The sequence below is a fragment of the Siniperca chuatsi genome, linkage group LG10, assembly GCF_020085105.1.
Source record: "Siniperca chuatsi isolate FFG_IHB_CAS linkage group LG10, ASM2008510v1, whole genome shotgun sequence".
In the NCBI taxonomy this organism is placed as follows: domain Eukaryota; kingdom Metazoa; phylum Chordata; class Actinopteri; order Centrarchiformes; family Sinipercidae; genus Siniperca; species Siniperca chuatsi.
The window spans coordinates 19,510,297-19,532,954 of NC_058051.1; the positions used below are offsets into that span (position 1 = coordinate 19,510,297).

At 41.0% G+C, this 22,658-nt stretch overlaps 1 protein-coding gene across 2 annotated transcripts in view; it reads left to right on the plus strand.

Moving 5' to 3' along the window:
- The first annotated feature begins 265 nt into the window (after positions 1-265).
- Positions 266-22,658, plus strand: part of b4galt5 (UDP-Gal:betaGlcNAc beta 1,4- galactosyltransferase, polypeptide 5) — a 29,864-nt gene continuing 7,471 nt past the window's right edge. The window contains exons 1-4 of one of the 2 annotated variants that reach the window (XR_006379595.1): positions 266-827; positions 21,129-21,248; positions 21,565-21,678; positions 22,302-22,429. Coding sequence is in view for 1 of the 2 variants with exons in the window: in XM_044211741.1 (XP_044067676.1) it covers positions 722-827; positions 21,129-21,248; positions 21,565-21,678; positions 22,302-22,429 (468 nt within the window). In the remaining variant the exon portion in view is untranslated. The remainder of the gene's footprint in view (positions 828-21,128; positions 21,249-21,564; positions 21,679-22,301; positions 22,430-22,658) is intronic. The other variant, XM_044211741.1, reaches the window with a different exon arrangement.

The following is a 22,658-nucleotide window of genomic DNA, read 5'->3' on the forward strand; positions in this document are numbered from 1 at the left end:
AACAAAAATAGCTTCCTTACAACTTCAATTTTGTTTCAGAGGAAAACTGCAGAACTACATATATATATAATAAATTAGACCCAATGTAATGTGAATCCTGTTAAGCTAAATAGCTAGCTTATGATCATACCAAATGCCATAACGTAACGTTTGTTAAAGTGGCTGCGTTGCTACGAATTTTTGGTCGCCAGGTTACGTTGTGTAACGTTGTGAGCACGTAGCCTACTTGTTTGTTGGTTACAGTTCCGTTAACGCCCACTTTAGGTTTTGCTCATTTTGCGGAGGGGCTCCCCCATTCAAAGGGCTTGTAGCCAGGCAGGCAGGAAGGCGTGCAAATCGTCGGAGCGGCCAAAAACCATCAGCGACGTAGTGTGTGAGCCAAATGATGGTCTCTCCCTGAAAATACCAGGCCAGGTTAAACTGCGCTATCATTGTCAGCCAATTCGACATTTTACATCCTCTCAACTAATCATCCTCTCAAGAATGGGATTTGAATGTTTTAAGTGAATACTGGAGGACCCCTCCTGTGCTCGACCAGCCGTGGAAATAGACTTCCAAATCGCCTGGTTCCTCGTCACTGCCGCAGATCGGCCACCCTCCTCGACTCATTTAACCCAGTCTGTCCGCAGACCACTGGCTCTGGTATCTGGACACATCGGAACTGGTCTATCGTCGTTGTAGACAAGGAAACGTGCCCTTGTGTGCTTTTGCTGCCTGTATAATGCCGACACATATGCGGTTCCGGAGAAGGTCATTCCTTGGGCTTTTATTCCTTTTTTCACTATCCACCTCCGCATTGTATTTCATCTACTCCGCCCCCGGAATCGGTAAGTCAAATCAAACCTATGCCAGTATTTTAAAGACTGAGACAATATGATGAAGTGAGGTTGATTGTATGCGCCGTTAGGTCATGTGTGACAGCTCGGCTTGCCATTGGGAGTGTAGACAAGCGAAGGGGCCATGCGCCTCTGCTGAGCCTTGATCTCTCCCAATCGATGATGAGACTCAGCTGGATGCTGGAACTGAATCCTATAATATCTATGTACCTGACTATGATAATAATAGTGCTACCGATGAGCATGATGGCTACTATAATCATGTTGTTGTTAGCAGGCCTAACAGCTATAATTATAATGCTTATAATAACGACTGGAGCCACAGGCAAAATATGGTGTTTTGGCGTTGATTTTGGGTTCATTGTTGGCATCCATAGAATAGTCAAAGTTGATCCACGTGTATTTAACAATTCTCACCCTGTCTGACTTGTTTTTCTTTTTTTGCTGGGCAAAGGTCAGGTTATGAGTCATGGATTCATAGGCCTAAATGACATTTGTGAAGTCAACCTGAGCATATATGAGATCACTGACAAACAAAGTGATCGTTCCTTACATCATTATCTGCCTGTAAGTCACTTGCAGGTGTGTAATATCGCATGTCCTGAATCTCTCCTATCATTAATTCATTAATCTCACCATCCCCTCCCTTCTCTTTTTTTATGTCACTCTTTGCCTCTCTCATTGAATGTGTGTGCGGACTCATGTGTCACATCAGTCTTCTTGAGTATCTGCGGTCTCACCCATCCTTTCTTGGAAGCTTCTAGCTTAGGCCATGTTCCATTTATACTATCAACCTATAGATATGCAGGGCCAGTCATGCTTGCTGTTTTGCTCATTATCACCCATGGGATGCCTAAACATCACTCACTTTATTGCAGCTAAACCGGCAGAGCTTATCTTGATGTATAGCACTTATTGTAGAATTAGGACTTTCACCTGACTCTGTCCTTGACCCTGTGCCAACCAGATTTATTATAACTTTCCACTGATTTAAGAACACTGATTAATGTGCAAGTTAGCAGCAATAACATGGTTGCCTATATTGCCATTTATTTCCTGCAACTGGACAGGAAAGTTCATAAGGAAATGTTCGAGGAAATACAAGGTACAGTTAACATTTGGCTACTGGGACTTTTTCCTATGTTTCTATGATTAAGCCACTGTTGGTTGAATATCCTGTTGTGCTTGCTGAACAGGCATAATTGGCAATGTTGGGCGTCCTTGAAACATTTAGTATCTGCGCCAATTAAAACAATTCACACCAAGAGGCATAAATCATCTATCTGAGCCCAAATACATTGATAGGCCAATGTTATAGTTTACAGGAGAAAGTCAAAAAACATTTTAATTTCCAACACATTTACAATCAATAGGTAAGAGCCTCTCACTGTCAAAAATTAGAGCCAGTCATGGTGTTGGAGTGGGGAGTGACTGTATGAGTGAAATAGTGTTTATGTCATACAAGTGTAGCCTTTCTAAAACATGTTTTAGCTGGTCCTTCTTATTCATCAAAATGGGTATTGATCCATTCACGCTTTTTACCTGCTAAGGACAACTTAATCAATAACTGAGTCAATTCTCATATGGAGGACACATTACTGACAGGAATAGCCTGTGTAAGTCCCAATAAAGCAGAGCAATGATTCCTCTAGATGTGAAACAAATAAACGAATAAATCATTGAGCAACCAGGATAAAAATAATCTTTTATTCACTTGTTCACTATTTTTTCCAGCTCAAGTATTGATGGTGTCTAGTAACTGACTGAGAGCTGTGCTTGGCCATATGCATCCTCCTGGGTGTTGGCTATTGTAGGGCTGTAATGGCCACGTGGTTTACTGGGGGTTAGTTCAGAAACAGAACAAGGACCAGCCGCACCAGTCCATTAATTATAGATGGTAACCAGGAGCAAGGCAGCTTCTGCTGCTGTTACTAAAAGCTACAGTTTAGTCCTTTACACTTGGGGTGCCTGTTGGAGAATCGGGTGGAGGTTGGGGGATGGTCCTTAATAAGAATTGTTCCAATATGTTATTACCACATAAGGTGGTATGATTCACTGGTAGTGATATTGATGCATGGACATAAACAGCAGCAAATATGACCAGTTAACTAAAACAATGTAAAACACAACACAGCATTAGCAGTCGATTTAACCATGATCCTCAGCAGAATACATCATCTTTAGAATAGAATCTCCTCTCAGACCTCTCGGTACCATGGACCTATGCAATAAAGAAAATAGTTCCATGATACAGAGAAGTTTGAGAGATAAATCAAGCATCTGACATACAAAATGCTGTATTCTGTAGTGGATGTTTCAAAAGGATTGAGTACTGTGTTGGCGTGACTGCATTTGTCGGCTACTGTCGACTACAATTTTCATCTGACAAACTCCAGCCTCGCGGGAACATCTTCCACATGGTTGTAGCCTGAGCTAATGTCCATACATCAATATTACTTCCAGTAAGTAACTTTAATTAACTGCCATGCTGTATGCCTGAAAATCTGCCCTATCCTTTTAAGAGCAGGTGAGTACAGAGGTAGTTGTCAGAGTGGGCTTCAGAGATGCCATTGGATCCTTAGCATCATTTCACTATACTGTAGCTACATTGTCCATTAATAATCCCTGCAAAAGTGTAAATGAATGATCACTCTAACTTTCCCTATTGCCATTATTATCTTTTATACAATGTCAGTCTATTAAGTTAAAAACAAAATCCTCCCATTCAGGGTCTCCTATAGCATTATACTATACAGTACATCTCATTAAATGGGGAGTTCTGGCCACAAATGTGTTAAATATATCAATGTATGATGGCAGCAACACTTTGAGGATGAACAGATTGGCTGAAAGGGATCAAATAGAAGGGGATCCTGCAAAGAATTAGCATAATTTCTGTAAAAAGAGGAAACAGAAAGATGGAAAAGGGCAAGAGGAGGAGAAGGGGGAAATGAAGAGGGAAGGATGAAATGATGAGCCGAGCTCCTTTCCTTCTGCTGGTTTGCACGTCGGGGAACCCATCCAGAACACCTGAGCAGGGCTTCCTATGATACCCAGGTGGCTTCAGTGCAGAATGCCCCAGTTTCACAGCTTAGTCCATTTCTCTCTCTCTCTCGCGTTCTCTGTCTCCATGTACTCACATGCACTGACACCCCAGTTTCTATGTTGCCCCCCGAGCATGGATGCTGACTGATGCAGGCTGGGAATGCAGGGCACAGCCGGGCCTGATTGCAGCAGTTTATTTAATTAAAACAGCGAGAGCTAGGGAAGACACAGCCTCTATTTATAGGTTTGAACACAGATGCACACACACCTTCAGATCCAGGGAGGGCATGTCTCTGGAGACCAAGCTCATCCTCCCATCTGAATGGATGTGTGTGTGTGTGTGTGTGTGTGTGTGTGTGTGTGTGTGTGTGTGTGTGTGTGTGTGTGTGTGTGTGGATGTAAGGCTTCTGTGTATCTGTCTGTAATACTGTATATATCTTAGCTTTATTTCTAGGTGTGGCCTGCTGACAGCCAGTACTTGACCGTGTCTTTCAGGTTGCTTCACAGTGTGAAAAAATACAGACACATAGCTGGCAAGGAATGTAAAGACCTACCAGGGTTTTAAAGTAGCTTTAGGGTATCATGCATATTTTTTCAAACAATACAAAGGTGAGGTAAGAAAACGCTTAGACAACAAAACATTTGCTAACAGCAATATATACTTTTATATGCTTAGTGATTAGACATTTAGCTTTGAAGCGACCTTATGGTACCTTTTTATAGCTCCTCTTCAGTTCATTGACACCTACACATGCCTCATCTACCTGTACCTCCTTTCCTCATAACTATGGTTGAAGTGCAGGCTGCCAGTACATGTCTCAGAAGCAAAAGCCTTCCGTTTAAACATACCTCCTGCTCTTACTGCTAGGAAATAATTGTAGATCTGGAGATTGCATGTCTTCAGGTTTGTCTGCTTTATCAGCAAGTATTATACTGAGGATAACTGCTAATAAACATACTCTCTGCTGCCCAGTGCAATTTTGGCTGGCCCTTTTTTTTCAGGCTTTTGAGAATATGCCTGTAAATAAAGAATGACAAGCACAGTGCGACTTCTGTCAGTAAAATAATAGGCGTAGAGAGAGTATGTTATCATAAAACTAATATCACAAAATATAAAACTGCTGACAAATGTGTTTTTGCTAACTGTAGGCTATCTACAGTATATATCTTTTGCTTTAAACTGTGAAATATGCTTAGTGAAAAAAAGTGTTGTAAATTAGAGGTGCAAGTAAATAAATAAATTGTGAATAAATTAATAACATATTGCAGTAGGCCTATATCTTGAAAAAAAAAGTCTCTTGTAATACATTACCAACTCTGGCACCAGTGTAGCAATATATTCTCTACGATAATGAGGCAGCGGTGTGTCCTTCCTTTGCTAAAGAGATTTTGAACCTGTTCTGCTTTTTGGCAGGTCAGCCTTTTGACAGTTTATGGCTTGTTGACATTTATGTTATGCCATGTGTGTTCATAGTGTTGTATGTGTGTCTCATTGTATATTTTGGTACACATTCGCTTATGCAGCTGTCTATAAAACTCTTCATAATTCAGTACATGGCTTCTAAGTTAAGAAGTAAAAAAGTAATTTTTTTGGCATTTAAGAGTTATTGTTTGGTTACACAGATATCGCAACACATAGTTTACATTCTTGCAATATATCACAAATCGCTGACTCTGCCTGTATAGTGATACCGTCATTATCAAGGGCAAAATATCAGTATACTATCTTGTCATGAGTTATCCTGTAATTCCTGGTCCTATTGTATACGTTTTCCATTCAAATTTTGTATTATATAGTTTGATAATTAAATGTGGAATGCTCCCTACCTTAACGGATTCATTTTTGGAGACTAGCAGAAGGAGCATGTTATTGATCTGTGCTTGCCTTGTGCCCTGTCATCACTTTCATGGCAGAGATATCATAGGCCTCTTCTGTGCAATCACTCTATGCACTCTTAGTCCCAATGGCACTGTACTACATTTCCTCTAGTCACACCAACTGAGCTGTGTGTGGGTGTGCACATGTATATGATTGTCCATCTACTTCTATGTCCATTTGTTTGTGCAGCCACTTGCCACAAAGCCCACTTTCAATGTAATCGCCTGCCTTTCCCCTGGAACATTTGAATCCTAATTTGGGTAAAAACTGCTGCTTGAGGTGGAGCGATATTAAAGAAGGGAGGAGCTTGTAAAGATCAGATACATATGTTTAGTGCTATGCAGTTTGGTGCTTTGCATTAGGAGGAAATGGAAAAAGTCAACATGTAGCTAGCTTTAACCCAGATTATCATGCATTTGTGGCAGCATTGTGCAGATGCTAACATGGCCGGCTTAATGGGGGTAAATCATTAACTTTGTTGATGAGGAAGACATGGTGTTTATCCATGCTTGATGGATTAGCTAAATCTGCACTGTCTGATAAATGAATAACATTTGATCTCTATTCTTTAGACCACTGGTAGGACATAAACTCCAAATCACTACTAGCTGTAGTTTAACTGCCTCTCATAAGTCTTGTAAAGTTGGTTTTCTTCACAAGTTTATAGGCATCAAAATTTCTGGCATTGTTGGTGGTAACCATAGTGCTCAGAATTGGCCAGATTCAGCACTATTACCACAGCAAATTGATTTGTGCCTGTCTGTCTATGCAATGCAGTGGGGAGTGAGAGTTTTTGTATTTAGGTGTATACTAGCGCAGATGTGTCTACGGAAAGTACAGGTTGCTGTCTATGGCAATAGTCATTCCCATGTGTGCTTTGTGGTCATGCTGCTTCTGTGCTGATGCTTGGCACTCTTAAAGCCATCCATCTCTAGTCCTCAAGGCCCACTGTAGCCTTACCCCCACCCCACCCTCCTTCTGCTGTTTAATTGATCCATCCATTTAGCTCAATCCAGCCAGCCTCTTAAGGCTAATTTCCAGAGGCTAGGGATAGCCAGGGTGAAATATTAACTTGCTGCCAAGCTGCCTCAGATAGAGCCCATTGTGAATAAACAAGCATGCTACGTAGTGATAAATTATGCAGCTTCTCTATTTAACTTGTGTAAAGTTCTTCAGTTAAAGTTAAAAATGTAACATCTCTAGTAATAATAGAAATGTGTATAAAGTCAGAATGAAAGGAAAACATAAAAAGCAGTATGCACAGCAGTTCAATCACTGAAATTCCTCCGACTGGAGCACTTAAGGTTTGGCATTTGACATTTTCACTGCAGTTGCCATGGTTCCCTGAGTGCTTGTTCCCATCCAAGACTGACTCTTTTTTTACTGTCACAGCAACCACAGAAACATGCCATCCTTGTTCCCATGATGATCAGGGTGACAACAAATCCCTTAGGATACAGTCATTACAGTCATTTGGGACAGAGCCATGGACTGTCTTTTCGTCTGGAACATCTGTACACTGTAAAGGGGACCCTTCAGTAAAAGTCATTACATATAGTATAAATACCTTTTTAAAGAATGCCAGATTTTTCTTGCTCTTTACCGCTGATAAGTCAAAACAACACCTACCCCATTACTTAAATAAACATGTCAAAATTGTTATTTCTCCTTCTGTCTAGACCTTTTACCTTGTGTAAATCTGCCTGCTATGGTAGTCTGTTACGTCCCTGTACAGTCCAAGAACATGTGACTCTGAATTCTCTATTAACAAAGGAATTTAGTTAAACATCAATAGAGAGGGGAGTTCATTGCACCTTGTGAGTCAGTCAGAGGCATTAGCAATTCTCTTAAAGCCTTGCATTGACCGTGTGATACCCTACCAGCTATCTCCCATATCTCCCATATCTCCCACATCTCCCACATCTCCCATATCTCTCATATCTCACTCACTCACTCACTCACACACACACACACACACACACACACACACCTATTGTACACTCCTAATATGGTTTACAAGACTATGCAGGAACTCTGAGCATCATCCCTGAAAAGGACATGTATTACATAACTTTTGATTGTGACACTGTGAAATCTAAAACACTCTTTGTCAAACTTTGCCTGTGATTGCAGAAGATAAGAGACAGTAAATCTTTGCTTTTGTCTGAACACCTAGCTTATAGAGGAAATCACTATCCAATGTTTTCAAGACAATTATGTTTATATTTGTGGATATTCATAATTCTGCCATAGCCAATACCGGAAAACAAGAGATTAGTCTGACCTAAAATGTGATAACATGCTATCCACACATATCTATTGAGGATCATGGTTCAAACCTGTTGCTGCTGATGCATTGTAATATTTCTTTGGGTATAAACAAGCAAAAATGATATGAGTCTTGTGTTCAAAGTGAATGGATTTGCATCACTGCTGTACATCACAGAATATAGTTTCTTGGGTTTATAGCTTTGTAGGATAGTTGATCACCTTCACACATAGTTATTGAACTAAGTCAAAGACAAACTCTATGAACTTGTGTGAGGGTATGTCCCCCCTTCACTAAAGAGGCAGGGTCTGTTTGGTGAGTTAGATTTGTTTGTTTTTTGATACATGTAAATACGATTGATAATTAGATTTGACCTTTCCCTTCAATGACATAGCCACTCCTGTATGGAAAATTATGTACACGGTAACCTAAGTGCATCCAGTTACTGTAACTATTTGGAAAACCAGTCAACCATGGAGATTCTCTTTAAATGTGTTAAATGTTCTACTGTATTTAAACAATGGTATAATCCAGGTACATTACTCCTTGGATCCTCAACCCTGCTCAAGTGATAACTCTCAGGAATGGATGGGCAAAGATCAGTTAATAGTTAATCCACTTCCCCTCTCAGTTTAGTTTTTTATTATCGACACAGAATGAAAGCCAATCCTTGTATTTCACAAGGAAACAGTTAAACAATACAGGTTAATCAATTATAATAACAGAAATATGTTTTTCCTATTGAGTAAACCACCTTTTCGGGACTCCCTTTTGATTCCCAGCTCCCAAGTTGAGAATTATAGCATTATTTTATTTACTTCTTCTAATAATATCCCCAATGTATATTGTACTGTATATTGTAGTTATAACCCCAGCTTCCCTCAATCTACTGTAAGTTCCTGTTCCTGCTACAGATAGTGTAACTGCAATTGAAGTCTGTTTGGCCTATATAGAAAGACATGATGTGATCCCTGCACATATAGCAACTCTAGTCTTACATCTTAGACTGTTGTCTGTAAGATGACCCATGTCCAACCCCTGTTGTCTGGATATTTGACCACAGACAGATGGCGGAGCTGGGTGCAGTAGAGGTGAGGGGGGTAGAGGTGTACCAGTGTTTCGATGCAGAGTTGTGTGTCATTTCAGAAGCAGACTGAAGGTCTTGTGTTGAGGCAGTAATCATGTATGTAACCTAATCATCCTGAGGAGAATCCCAGTCTTTGTTGACCTGGTCTGGGCCTCCCTTTGTTATTGAGACTGTTGCTGTGGTTACTTTGGTCATGTGTTTGAGGGCAGTCAAACTAACTTGTGATGAGCTGGTGTACAGAAGTGATGATGCCAGTGAGGCATAATCCAAATCCAAATGTTGATAACAATGTTGATGACGAGTGGAGTACTGCTGATGGTAGGGATAATGGTTGTGATGACTGCACCTGTTTGCCCACTATAACCGTTTAATGACAGCAAGTATACTTTGTCTAAACTTTACTTCTGGACAGGTACAGGCAACCTGTTGCTTTCCATACAGACTTTGTACACCTGTACCACATGTCTACAATTATTTACAGAAAAAGATATATTCCTTTGAAGCAAATACTCTTAATTAAGGATATGTGTGTTAGTAGCACAACAGATTTAAGTTACTGCAGTATATTCCCTGTTGCATCAGTTTGATAACATTTCACATTTCAATGTTGAATGTGACCTTAAGGAAGGTACCCTAGTTGACTGCACATGGGAATATTAAAAGACTCCATGATGCTGGACTGAATAGATGCAAATATTTCTCTGCAATTGTTTCTTTGTGAATACCCCTGTTGCCCAGATATCGATTGCTGTAATTGTATGACAGTTCTCGTTCCATGGAAAAATACATTCTAAACTTCAGTTGAAACTAATATGAGGGTCAGCAATCTGAGTTAGCCAAATCAAGTGGGGATCTGTCTTTTAGTAAATTCCTTCTTTCTGTACAGTGTTTCCTTGCTGAGCCGCGGAGGAGGGATAGTAACACAAAGAGGGAATTTCCCTCTAAGAAGACTGGAACTTACGCACATGGGAGAAGTTTGCCCTCAGGGCTTTCTGCCAGAAAGCCTTTTTTTTCCAGAAAGTCTTACTACTTGGTTAGGTTTAGGCACCAAAACTACTTGGTTAGGTTTACGAAAAAAGAAAGGCAGAAACCTTTTCTGCCAGAAAGCCCTGAAGGCAAACTTCTCCCACATGTGTATACCTGCTTGATTTGGCAACCTCTGTCTGCTGAATACTGCCCTATACTGTATTTGCTTCAACTGAAGTTTAGAATATATTTTTCCATGGAACGACAACTGTGAGGATATGAGGATATCATGACGCTGCCTCCTAACACACACCTGCTTTATTCTCAGGTATCCAGATCCACACCTTGGGTTGGCCATGGTAGCAAACACAAAACAATCAGCACAGAACCTACGTAGGAGCTTCATTAGAGGGCTCCTCTAATAAAACCTCAGGGGGGCAGCTTAGTTGAATAACAAAGCATTGTGGTGGCCAGAGCTGATTTTATATGCACTGTATTATAATAGTGCAAATTCCCTGAATGCTAATTACCAGCTGCTTTTATATTATTCTTTGGTGTGGCCATATACGATTAGAGGCTAGATGGGTAAAGTGGCCACTGGCCAGATTAAATTCATCCAGTGTTCCTCAACTGCATGATACCATCAGCAACCAGTTCAAGTTTAAATCTTACTGCGTGTGAAAACCTGCCGTCACCTTTTTTGTTGATTGCACAGCAAATTTAATTTCAACAGACACCAGCCTCTCCTGTTAAACATGTTTTTCCATTTTCTAATTCACATTACAGTGATTTTAGGTGTGGACTCAAACCACAGTGCCTCGTGCAAATTCTGTATTTCATGGAACTGATGCATTAAGCAGCTGTACAGGTCCTTGCTGAGCTAGATAGATAGATAAATAGATGTGGAAATTCATAGATGGAGGGCATGTGTGTTTTTTTTGTATCTTTCTCAACTGTATGTAGCTACTGTGGTAGTGTGGCATACTAGCTGCCTGCTCTGGCTCATTTGTTCAGTCAACAGGAGTAACCTCCAGCTGTGAAGAGACCTCATCTTTCTGCTGGGGGGGTGGATAGGAAAAATAGAGTGAGCAGGAGAAAATAGGCAGAGGCAGTATGGTGTGTGTGTGTGTGTGTGTGTGTGTGTGTGTGTGTGTGTGTGTGTGTGTGTTTCATGTTCTAATATCCCAGTGGGGACTTTAACATGAATACACACTAACCCATGGGGACTTGTGTCACCGTGGGGACAAAAATTAAGGTCCCCACAGGTAGAGACTGCTTTTTGAGAGTTAAGACTTGGTTTTAGGGTACAGGTTACAATTAGGTTAAGGCATTTAGTTGTGATGGTTAAGGTTAGGGTAAGGGGCTAGGGAAAGCATTTAGTTAATGACTGTCCCCCATGGGGATAGTGAAACAAACGTGGTTGTGTGTGTGAGAGAGAGAGAGAGTGGGGGTGTCATTAGGTACTCATGTGTGTTTGTGTGCATATGTATACCTGTCTGTGTAAGTCCTCTGGACACCCCGTACACTCAGCCACTGCAATAACACAAGAATGTACTGGACATCTGCCAAATATAAATGCAGACGGAAATGGGCTGGCAGAAGGGAGCAGCGGGGGTACTGCAGGAATGAATTTCTACTCACTGGCTCGGTCCTACCAACATCACAACTGTCTCACTTACTTTAAGTCCTGAGATTGGGACAGGACTTGGTGTGAAATATTGTGTGCTTGTAGAGTATTAGGGGGGTTAACTGGCTTCCACAAAGTTATACATACACAAGTGTACATTCATTTTGTAATAAACACTCTATGCAATCAGAGATTGTGAAACAAGGCCGGGTTAGCATAGGCATTCTTAGGCAAGAGAAGCTGTGGCAAGACAAGAAATGGGAGGTCGCATGGAGGATAGCAGACTGAAATTAATCTTGAGTTGATTTAATGACCTGTAGTGTGGTTGCATTTGGCAGGTGCTGAAACCTGCAGTATCAGTCCTTCTCCGCACACAAAAAAATGCAATCAAATGGACACGGAGAGCAGCAGTGAACAGGGAGGGGAGTGTAAGAGAGAGGGGAGGCTGGGGAGGGTTATCATCACATGGAGGCACACTTAGTACAGCAGCCAAGAGCCACTGGAAAACCACCCAACAGAATAGGGGTGAATCCAAAACTTAGATCCTCATTGCTCCTCATCAGAGTCCCTGTATGCACCCGTGTGTGTCTGCTCTCTAAAGTTTTAATACTGAAGTTTTGAAGCTGTATTTATAACACTTGCCTCCAGTGACTGCAGATTATGCAAAAAATGCTCCACTATATGTTCACCAGCTAGTCGGTAACTGTGTCTGTCCGCTGTTTAGTGCTGAACAGCTAGTGCAGAATGAGTTTTTAGGGCCTTTTGCTGAAAACTGCTGCCTGCTGCGACCAGATAGCTAAACAATGAGCTGGTGAACATGCTATAAAGCTCCATAAAACCAAGAGGAGCTGCCGATTCAGGTGATAAATCTCTGTAGGTTCATTACCACAAGCAATTGTCAGTGTTTTCACATTGTCACTTAATACATTCATATATACACTGTATATACAGTATATATTAAGTATGTAAAGTTGACATTCTTACACATCACAATTGTATAAAGAGTGAGTGGGAGAGTCAAAAGAGTCAGATTAATTAATGCTGGTAGTGAGCATTGCAGATGCCAGGTGTTGCAGTGTGGCAACAGACATTAATATACAGATCTTTGCCTTTCTGCATTTTCTCACCCTTTTTAATCTCTTTCTTCCTCAACTCACATTGCCTCTCTCAAATTGTGTACCCTCCTACAAAAGCACTCTTTCCTCCTTACTTTATATTCCCATCTGTGCACTAATACCCCTTTCAGACCAATGCTAGGACCTAGGATAAACTGGCATTTGCAATTGTCATGAGTCCACAGTGAGAGAAATAACCCTTGTACGTCCACCTTCATATATTCTCTTGTCCACCCAGAAAAGTTTACAGATAGCAGTAGAATAGAGAAAAAGATAAATAGAAAGAGACAGTGTGAGTGTGTACTAGGAAAAGAAAGTGTCTCTCTCGAGCTGAAACACACATACATACACACAATCTGTCTGTCTCCCGCTCTCCATCTCTCACTTCCCTCTCTCAGATCTGTTTTCCAGTATTTGCTTGCAGCAGAATGAAAACAAGGGGTCCTGGCAGTGCCGCTTATGTAATTCTCCTTACCGCGTCTGATCCCTGCGTTTTTCTGCCATGTAGTGGCTTGGCAGACACTGACTCAGGGGACTGTCACACAGGCAGATATGTGCGCACCCACACACACACACACACACCCCTACATGCACACACACTTGGGACAGCAGAGCAGATGGAGGGGCAGAGCGACTAGTGCAAGACCAAAAACGAACTCAAACTAGACCCCATGCTGTCCCTGCTGGCATGTGTTAGTATATACTGTGTCTGAGTGTGATATGTTTTTTTACCTCCCACAATCCATTTTCCATTACACATAGTTTCCCATTACACTGCGCATAATAGTACATTAGAATACAGTATATCTTCTAAATGTGTGTTATCAGCTCCATTCCTTTTCTTTTATCTTTGGTTTTTAGGAGTATCGGACACTCCTTACAAGTGCACTGCTGCGTTTCTCAGCTAAGATAGCAGCGCTGTTTTTTCTCTGTCTGGTGGTTAATCAATCGATTATTGTCATTGATTAACCAGGGCTGTTCAAAACAGCCTTTAAACCTGAGAGGTTAAGAAAGAAGGAAATCTCTGTAAGGAGAGTGAGTTTGACACGAACAGTATGTACAGCATGTGAAAACAGCATGCGTATTCAGGCCCTCTTCCTTTTTTAAATAGGAAGCTGCTGTACCCATAGTTTTAAAATAAACTCATCAAGTAGAGATTATGTATAATGCTGCTGAGAAGTGGCCACCAGTTAACTGCAATGCATTGCGGCCCTGAGGAGGAGACATTTTTAAAACTAGATATTTCCCCATGTTTACACCCTTTCCTGTGGTCACAAATAATGGTCAAAATATTTTACAACTTTCTACAAATCTGCATTGTCATACAGTTCAGCTGATCTAAATAAGAAGCTAAATAAGAAGTCTTTCACCTCACTCTTATACAGAGGGTTAAATCTCTTGATCTTTTCGCAATTTAGTCATTAATTTCAGACATAGGCCTCCAACAATAGGTTTGAGTGAGTACTCTGCTAAAAAGGGTATCCATTACACATAATGTAATGTAATGTTGTACGACTACAAGTAGAGTAAGATGTGTCAATATCTGTACTCGTAAATATAGCAACTTTTATTTATTTTTTTAAAACAAACCTTAATGCAAATACTTCTCTTACTCTTGTGATCAAAAACATTGCTCTGAAGCTCGATTCTGAGGCTGTTCTATAAATAGTTTTCTAATAACTATATCAACCTCTGATCAACCCATATCAGTTCCAGGGTTTAAGCCAAGTACATTCTGAGTACAGATGCAAATACATATAATTTAGTTGGTTGAACAGATACAGATAATGGTGTCGTTGGCTCAACCCTATCCAACACAAGTCTGTCATGTCTGTTGCCACACTGCAACACCTGGCATCTGCAATGCTCACTACCAGCATTAATTAATCTGACTCTTTTGACTCTCCCAATCACTCTTTATACAATTGTGATGTGTAAGAATGTCAACTTTACATACTTAAATATAGCTTCCTTTTGTTCCCATCAAAGAAATTGTGAAATAAGGGCTCAGTGATGAAACTAAAAACGTTTGTAACTTTTAGCATTGCATCGAAAATGTTTTTACTGTGTACAGAAGGAGAAATTCTTATCTTACGCAAATCTTTTTTTTTTACCCAACAGTATGGAAATTTGGTTGCTGTCACTTTGTAGTGTCACAATGAACCCAAAGCATTAAGTAAGGGCTTTTCAGGCACCCACATGCTGTAACGGGCATCCATCACTGTTACTCCTGCAGGCTCATGCTGACCTTTGACAGTGGAAAGGTTGGAGAAAGTGGCCCTAGATTATGTAATCACTCTAGTATCAGAAATATATATGAACATATCAAACATATGAAAAAGTAGTGAGCACAATGTGTCAGGATAATATGGTGTCTGCATGTGTGTGTTTGTGGATGTACGTGTGCAAATGTGTGCACAGTTGTGTTTGAGTATATTTATATCAGTTTTGTTTATGGGTGGAAGCAACAAAAAGCAGTGTAGTGGTGGTGAGCATCAGCTCAAGTCACAGGGAGTCTATAGGGAGTACCTAAATTTCAGTTTCACCCGATGATTTGTTTAGTCTTTTTTTCTGCATACACACAGGGATTTGAGAGAATGTGCTCTTACTTTCACCCCTAGTGCAAGTCACACACAGGAAATTAATACAAAAGTGCTAGAGTGAAAGTTTTGCTGGCGTCACATGGCATCTGTTTTCTGTAAACAAAATAAATAAGAAGGAAGTAGTAGGGGTCACAGGCACAGGCTTTAAATCCCGGTACAGAGTGGGGAGAAGGCAAAGAAGAGCTAGATTTGGGAGATGAAAGACAATTGAATGAATGAATGAAATTGACCGTCCAAGAGGAAGTGGGAAGCGGAAAAGAGGGGAATGGGAGTACAAGGTGTTTGGATGCTCTCAGGAAGTGGGCAGGATGCCAGGGACTGTGATAAGTGCTGACGTCATTTCTGCAGCAGTAAATCAAGAGTACTCAGCCTGTCAAAGAGAAATCTGCTCTTTCGTGCATTTATTATTTTTTTACCCTGTCATGGACTCGCTTTCTCTATCTCCCGTCTGTCAACCAGCCAATCTGTTCATGTCCTCTTTGGAACGTTTTTGAATTCCTGTGAACGTGACAAAGGTTCTGGTTAATACAGTCATGATGGTTTTCCTGGCATTGTAGCTCCACACACATAGTGTGTAAAATGACCTCTGTGTGTGTGTGTGTGTGTGTGTGTGTGTGTGTATGTGCCTGTGTGTGCAGTGCAGCTGTGGGTTTGGAGGAAGCCTCATGATTCACTTATGACTGAGTGCCATGTGACCATAACTAGCACTGGCACTAAAATTGTCCTCATTATCGGCTGTAAGTGCTTATGTTTGTTGGTATCTTTCTGTAAGTTAACAATCATAAAACAGATTCACAGAGCAAGATTACATTTTTATATCTTCTTGCTTCTAACCACTTCTTCCTTCCTGTGGTGAACTGAGGACCATGTCCAGGTCTTGACAGCTGAGCTGATTCCTGACTGTGATAACAAGCCAATCCATAGAATATGTGAGCGTGACCTTCCCATTAACTAACGTCCCATTCTCGTGAACGTGATATCTCAGGAACTCTTTGAGCAATTTCTTCAGATTTGAAACGTTCACTTGGACACAAGGATGAACTGATTAGGATTTGGTGGTCAAAGGTCATAGGTCAAGGTCACTGTGACCTCACAAAACACTTTTTTGGCCATAACTCAAGAATTGATGATCAAATTTCACAATTGGTTGGACAATGAATTGGTGACACGTTTGACTCAAAGGTCAAAGGTCACTGTGACAGCACAGCACGGGCTTTCCTCCATCTCGTCCATTCTGCCTTTCACACCTGCCCCATTCTGAATTTTGAGCGTCATCGTAATCATGTGACTGCAAACAACGTATTGGAGTCTGCCTAGCTAATCGTGATCCTGTGAGCTAGCCCGAGTTTCACCTACAGCTCAGAGCTGTTTTTTGTTTGTTTTTTACGCAAAGAGAATGCAGCAAATTTAGGCCTTCGCATATACGTGTCTTTCGAGGCGTGCACAGATTGGTCCCTAGGGAAAGCATTACACATTGCTGATTACATAACCTTCAGTTACCCATGACAACAAGAATTAATGGGGGGAGGGGAGGGGGTAGCAAGATATGAGGCAGAGGGAAATTAAATAAAGACAAAAATAAGAGACAGGGAGTGAAACTGAACACAGATGAATGAAAAAGTAAGTGAAGCAATGTTGTTGTGTGAGAGAGTGCAAGGTTAGATAAATTAAGTACTTTGTTGATGTACTTCCTTCTTTTCCTGTAAACCTGAATATGTAAGGAATATGTATCTGCCAGTGTTACCAAAACAATAGTGGAAAGGCATTTAATCAGCAACTCAAATATTTATCAATACCAGAGCTGTGCAGACTTCCTGATGTGGTAGAGCCTTACTCTCCTCAGAGTAGGACAGTATTCCCTGAGGTTTTGCTCAGTATTTTAACAAAATACCTTCCCCCAAGGAGTGACTTAGCTTATGAATATTTTTGTTAAAATACTCAAATGAACTCAGCCAGTCCTTAGGTGTCATTGTCTGACTCTGAAATGCACTATAATAACCTACAATGGATGTTGTATTACAATTTAGTGAGTCACACAAACACTGGTAAGAGGAAATACGAGTATTATTTAAAGATGGTTGTGTGTGCATCGGTGTGTGTGTGTGTGTGTGTGTGAACAACCAGGATGTGAGTTTAGAGTTTGGTTTATCTAAAGAGGAGAAAGATGTATATAATTTCCCAATATGGTAACACATGGCTTTGCCCCCGGTGTGTGTGTTTGTGTATTGACTGAGAGGCTGCTGTGTGTGTTGCTATTGATCCACCACAGCCTCAGGGTTTCTCGGCATCACTTACAGAGGGTCAAAGAAGGTAATTCAGTCCCTTCAGATGAGATCCAATAATGGTTCAAAAAGAACACAGCTATTTAAAAAAAAAACTACACCCTACATCCAATCAGAAATATATATATATAATCCTCATCACCATCTCATGTAAATCCTAAACATCCTCAATAGATCAATACACTCAAATTACAGTGGTTGTTCCTGTTAATTGTGGGGGATTTAGTGCTCATGCTTTGAGTAATTGGCTGTTTACTTTCCAATAAGGTATTGAAACGCGCTGCTAAATCATGTACGGCCAATTTAGAGTGTTACATTACTGATAGTGTCATTAATTCAGCTTTTACACTGACATAATACATATTCAGCCTTCACTTAGGAATGATGTATTTGTGCACATAGTGCCCTACTTCCTGGGTGTCTTTATGCATTTGCGGGTATGTGGGTTTCACTGATATGCAGTGGCAGTAAAAATGACCCTTTCTGTGAGTGACAGCTTTAAACCCTGTCACTGTGTGTGTGTGTGTGTGCATGCAGAAACCATTTCTGCTAGGAGAAAAAACAGCCATTCAGCTCTTATCAGGGAGCTACCAAAATGGGACCAATCACCTCCCACTGCTGAGCTGTCAATGTGGAGTTAATTGCCTTTCAGAGGCAAGGGGGGAGGGTGTCCCCACTTTTGCAGGTTTGTTGGCTTTTTTTTTTTTCAGTTACAGTACAATATGACGCAGGGTCTGTGCCTGGAATTGTCCCAGTAAGCCTGCAATCCATCATTCAGATTATTTACTTAAACGATAGGAACAAACGGACTTGACAGAAACTGATACAAACCACATTACACAGAGACAGCAGTACAGAGAGATGAAGAGGGAAGATAGAGGGAAGGACCAATAAATGGAAAGAGGGAGGGATGGAGAGAGAGAGAGAGAGAGAAGTGGGATGAGCTTGGCATGCGGACAGCGTGTTCTGTGGGAGCTATAGAGGACAAGGTCGTTCAAGGTTTCCTGTCATGCTTGATGGGTTACAGTGGGGGTTTCTGGTGGGGATGAGAAACAGTGAGGGGATGGTTATGGGGGTCCACGTGGTCTACATGTGTATCATGTGCATCCCCTTGTTTATATATCCAGCGCTAATGGCCTTGTGTTGTAGCCTACAACGTTAACTTCATTTAAACTCAGGTCTCGTGTCTTGCATTTGTCACAGTTTGTAGCCTTGAATACCTTGTCACTAACCATCAGGAATTGTATGCCCACTGCTTTGTATAGAGTAGAAGTGTTCACACTCTCCATCTCTGTCCTTGAAGACTTTCGCTGACCCTTGAAAGAACCCAACAACTGACTATTTGAAAAGAGAATCAAAAATATTTTACAAGGGAGATATTTTACAGCAAAGACCAGACTGAGGTTCCAGTTTGCTTTACTCTGCAGGCATACGTACATGTACAGTACATATGTACCCTGGATTTGTTCTGGTTGGGCTATGCATAGATAATATATCTCTATACTTTTGGCAGGCATGAGGAAGAGACACCATCATGTCAAACTATGTTGGTGCCTGCAGGACTGGCTCAAGCTCCAGAAGCCTGTTAGCATGTTTCCATCATATGGCACCTCAGAAGTCAGAAGGGCATCAGTGAATGTGTGTGTGGATTTGTGTATGCATGCGTGTGTCTGTTGATCCACTTCTACATGTGTTACAGTGAGATTGAACAGAACCTAGTCTGTGTTCTTATTTTCCTTTTTATTATCCATTGCAGATTTGCTCCAGCTGCACTGTAATATTTGCGTGTTGCAGAGGTAAAATGAGAACACTGACTTCAGTTACCGCTTAACCACAAGTCTCTAGTCCTGCTAGCCAGGCAGTTTGTATAAAACAAGATGAATGTGATGGAAACTATAATACAATTACTAATGACAAATTGCATCCTGTGGATTTCTAGCTCAGCAGTATTACATACGCACACCAGCACAGACACACATTTACGTGCATTGCAGAAGGGTGTGGATCATATTGGGATTGCTTTAAGATAAATGCTGATTGGATTAATGACCAGAGATTGTGCAGTCGGACAGATTCACTGAGGCAGAGTTCCATCAATTTGGCAGCATTGTGCAGGCATGCTGCTCCAAATAAAGAAACAGTAGTAGTACTGGCCAGTGATCCTGGATGTTATTCCACGAGTTTTGGACAAATTGTCTTCCTCTGTTGTCCGTTGACATCAGAAACTTGTGTGAGTCACTGTTCTAGTAGATCAGCAACACCTTTTAATTAATTTAAACGCCTTTTAATGTACATATAGTACACATCTTCATGTAAGCGCACATTTGTGTCTAGAATGTAGGTGTGTGAGAATGAGGTGAGCCAAAAGATTGAGGAAACTCAGTTAGACCACATCCTTCCTTTGTTCGACTGAATTGCTCCTCTTTGGCAGGTCGCTATTTAGGTCAACCCACTCTGAGCATAATTCTCCGGTGAAGTTCCCTGTCATAGATGTCATGCACATCCACTAAACATTTGTAAATAGAGATTTCAAAACATGGTATACGGATGGAGTCAAGTCTCATGCTTGATTGAAGTTTGATGTCTCATTGTTTGAGATGTACAACATGGCAGACTCTTGTAATGGGTATTGTGGTGTTTTGCAGAAATGGAAATGCTTGTGGTTCCTCTTTGCTTGACGCCTGTACTTTCTGTAGACCTCTCATCCTTTTTGAACCCCCCTTTTTTTCTGTGATAAACAAATTAACAATCCATGACTAATAGCGCAGTAGTCGATAATGACTGAAAATGGTACAGCATAATAAGGCAAAACATTGCAATTATTATGCACAGAAGGCAGGAACCTACCAGTCATTTCAAATTCATTAGCTCAGTTCTTAAATAAGTTTGAGTTGTGTCTTTCTCCCTCCTCCTCTCCCCATCACCATAGATTAACATTCTAATAGTTGGCTTCTTTGGAATGAAAGCCCCTTGATGTGTGGTAGGAAAATCCCCCTCATTAAGTTACAAAGGCAGATAATCAGTTTGGGCCAAATCAGGTGGAAGAGTGTGCTTACACTAGATCAGGCATTAACATGCTTGCGCTCCAAGTTTATCTTTCTCAGATGTGGGTATTGTTTTATACTGTTTCACAAACAAGAAAGAGGACGATATTGATCATGAGTTTAAAAAATTGTGAAGAAAAGGACCTCCTTTGGTGTATTTGTTTTTGTTTTGTTTTTATGTTTGTATTTATGCACTGTTTTGGGTTATTTTACACCTGAGGAGGTAGTGTTTTAAGCTGTTGACCCTCCCTGCTTTAGTTCAGTTTCACTAATGTCTCTTTCAATCTGCTGGGTATAAAACACTTGTGACTTTTACAGTGTGTCGAAGAATAAAATGGCTTGACTCTGTCCTTTTTACCCCACCTCTGTCCACAGTGAATGAGTATGTGTTCATGGTCCAAGCCAGAGGGATCCAGATCAGAGAGAACGTGAAGAACATTGGGGCTCAGGTTCTGGAGCAGGTGGTGAGAGGGGCTTACAGCATCAATGGCACAGGTAAAAACATACACACTGATACACCAAGGTGTATTGGGAATTCTTAGCTCATATGCTGTTTTTGTACGCAGTTATGTGAACGCGGATGCGCTTTCCACCCTGGTTAAATAAAGAAAGTAAAAAAGAAGAGCTGTTGTTGAGTCTGTCCCAGTCTTACTGTTGATGACTCATACATGTGTTTAGAGCACAAAGCTTAGGCAGCAGTGAAAGAGGTGAAAAGATAAAAAGCATTGACAAAACAATAGAGCACACAGCTAAACTCATGCAGATAAAGACTGGATTAAACTGCTGCTGATGGGGATGTCTGTGACTCCAGATTATTCCTATGACTTCAACATGAGCGAGAGTGAAGCTCCTCCAACCACATACCTGCCTGAGGACTTCACCTACCTCCCCTCGCAGGTTTGCCCTGAGAGACTGCCATCCATGAGTAAGTACACTGTTAAAGTTTTGATTTAAAGGTAGTCTGTTAATGCGTTGATTTGATCCTGGCTGATGATTCTGTAATAAATGTAAAGCACCAAATGAAAAAAATGTAACTCAATCTCCTAGGTAGACCTTTAATTGCTAAAAGCAGTTGTTCTTTTTATTGGTTTTATTGGCCTTGTGAAATGTTCCTTTGAGCTTCTATACATTATTTGTTCTACTAATGAGTAGTGAAATGGTCGAAAGCTTGTGTTTTATTTCAGCTTTGATGATGCATGCAAATATGTTGTAATGGCACAGAATAGCTTAACCCAGAGATTTCTGCCCAGGATTGTTCAACTTTCATTGATGTTCTTTTTTCCCCTCCTCCCTCCTTTTCCATACCTCTTTCCATTGTCATTAACATTTTCCTCATCTTATTCCTTTAATCTTTTTCCCTCATTCCTCTTTACTATTTAATCTTATTCAAATGCATGTCATGGCTCTCTCTCTCTCTCTCTCTCTCTCTCTCTCTCTCTCTCTCTCTCTCTCTCTCACTCTTTCTTCCTCGCTCTCATGGCTTTTTCTGGCTCATGCAATATGTCTCTTCTTTCTCTCCCTCTCTGTTTCTCCCCCACGCACACACAGAGGGCAGGTTGGAGGTGAATATGAGTGAGGTATCTTTGGAGGAGGTGGAGAGATCCTTGCTGGAGGGAGAGCCTAACGTGGTCCCGGGAGGCTACTGGAAGCCCAAAGACTGTTTACCTCGCTGGAAGGTAAGTGCGGCTGTGACACTATTAAGGATTGTTCACGGAAAAGCACTGTCGAATACACAGGCGGATGGGTGGAGAAACATAGTTCAGATGCTTCCATTTCGATTGTTTGTATTATTTGCTGCAGTTTGGTGATATTAACTGCAGCTAAGCCCAATACAGCGCTCAATGGCATTTGGTTTGCGGTGCTCAAAGTGCCAAAAACAACATTTGCCAAAAGATTACAGCAATA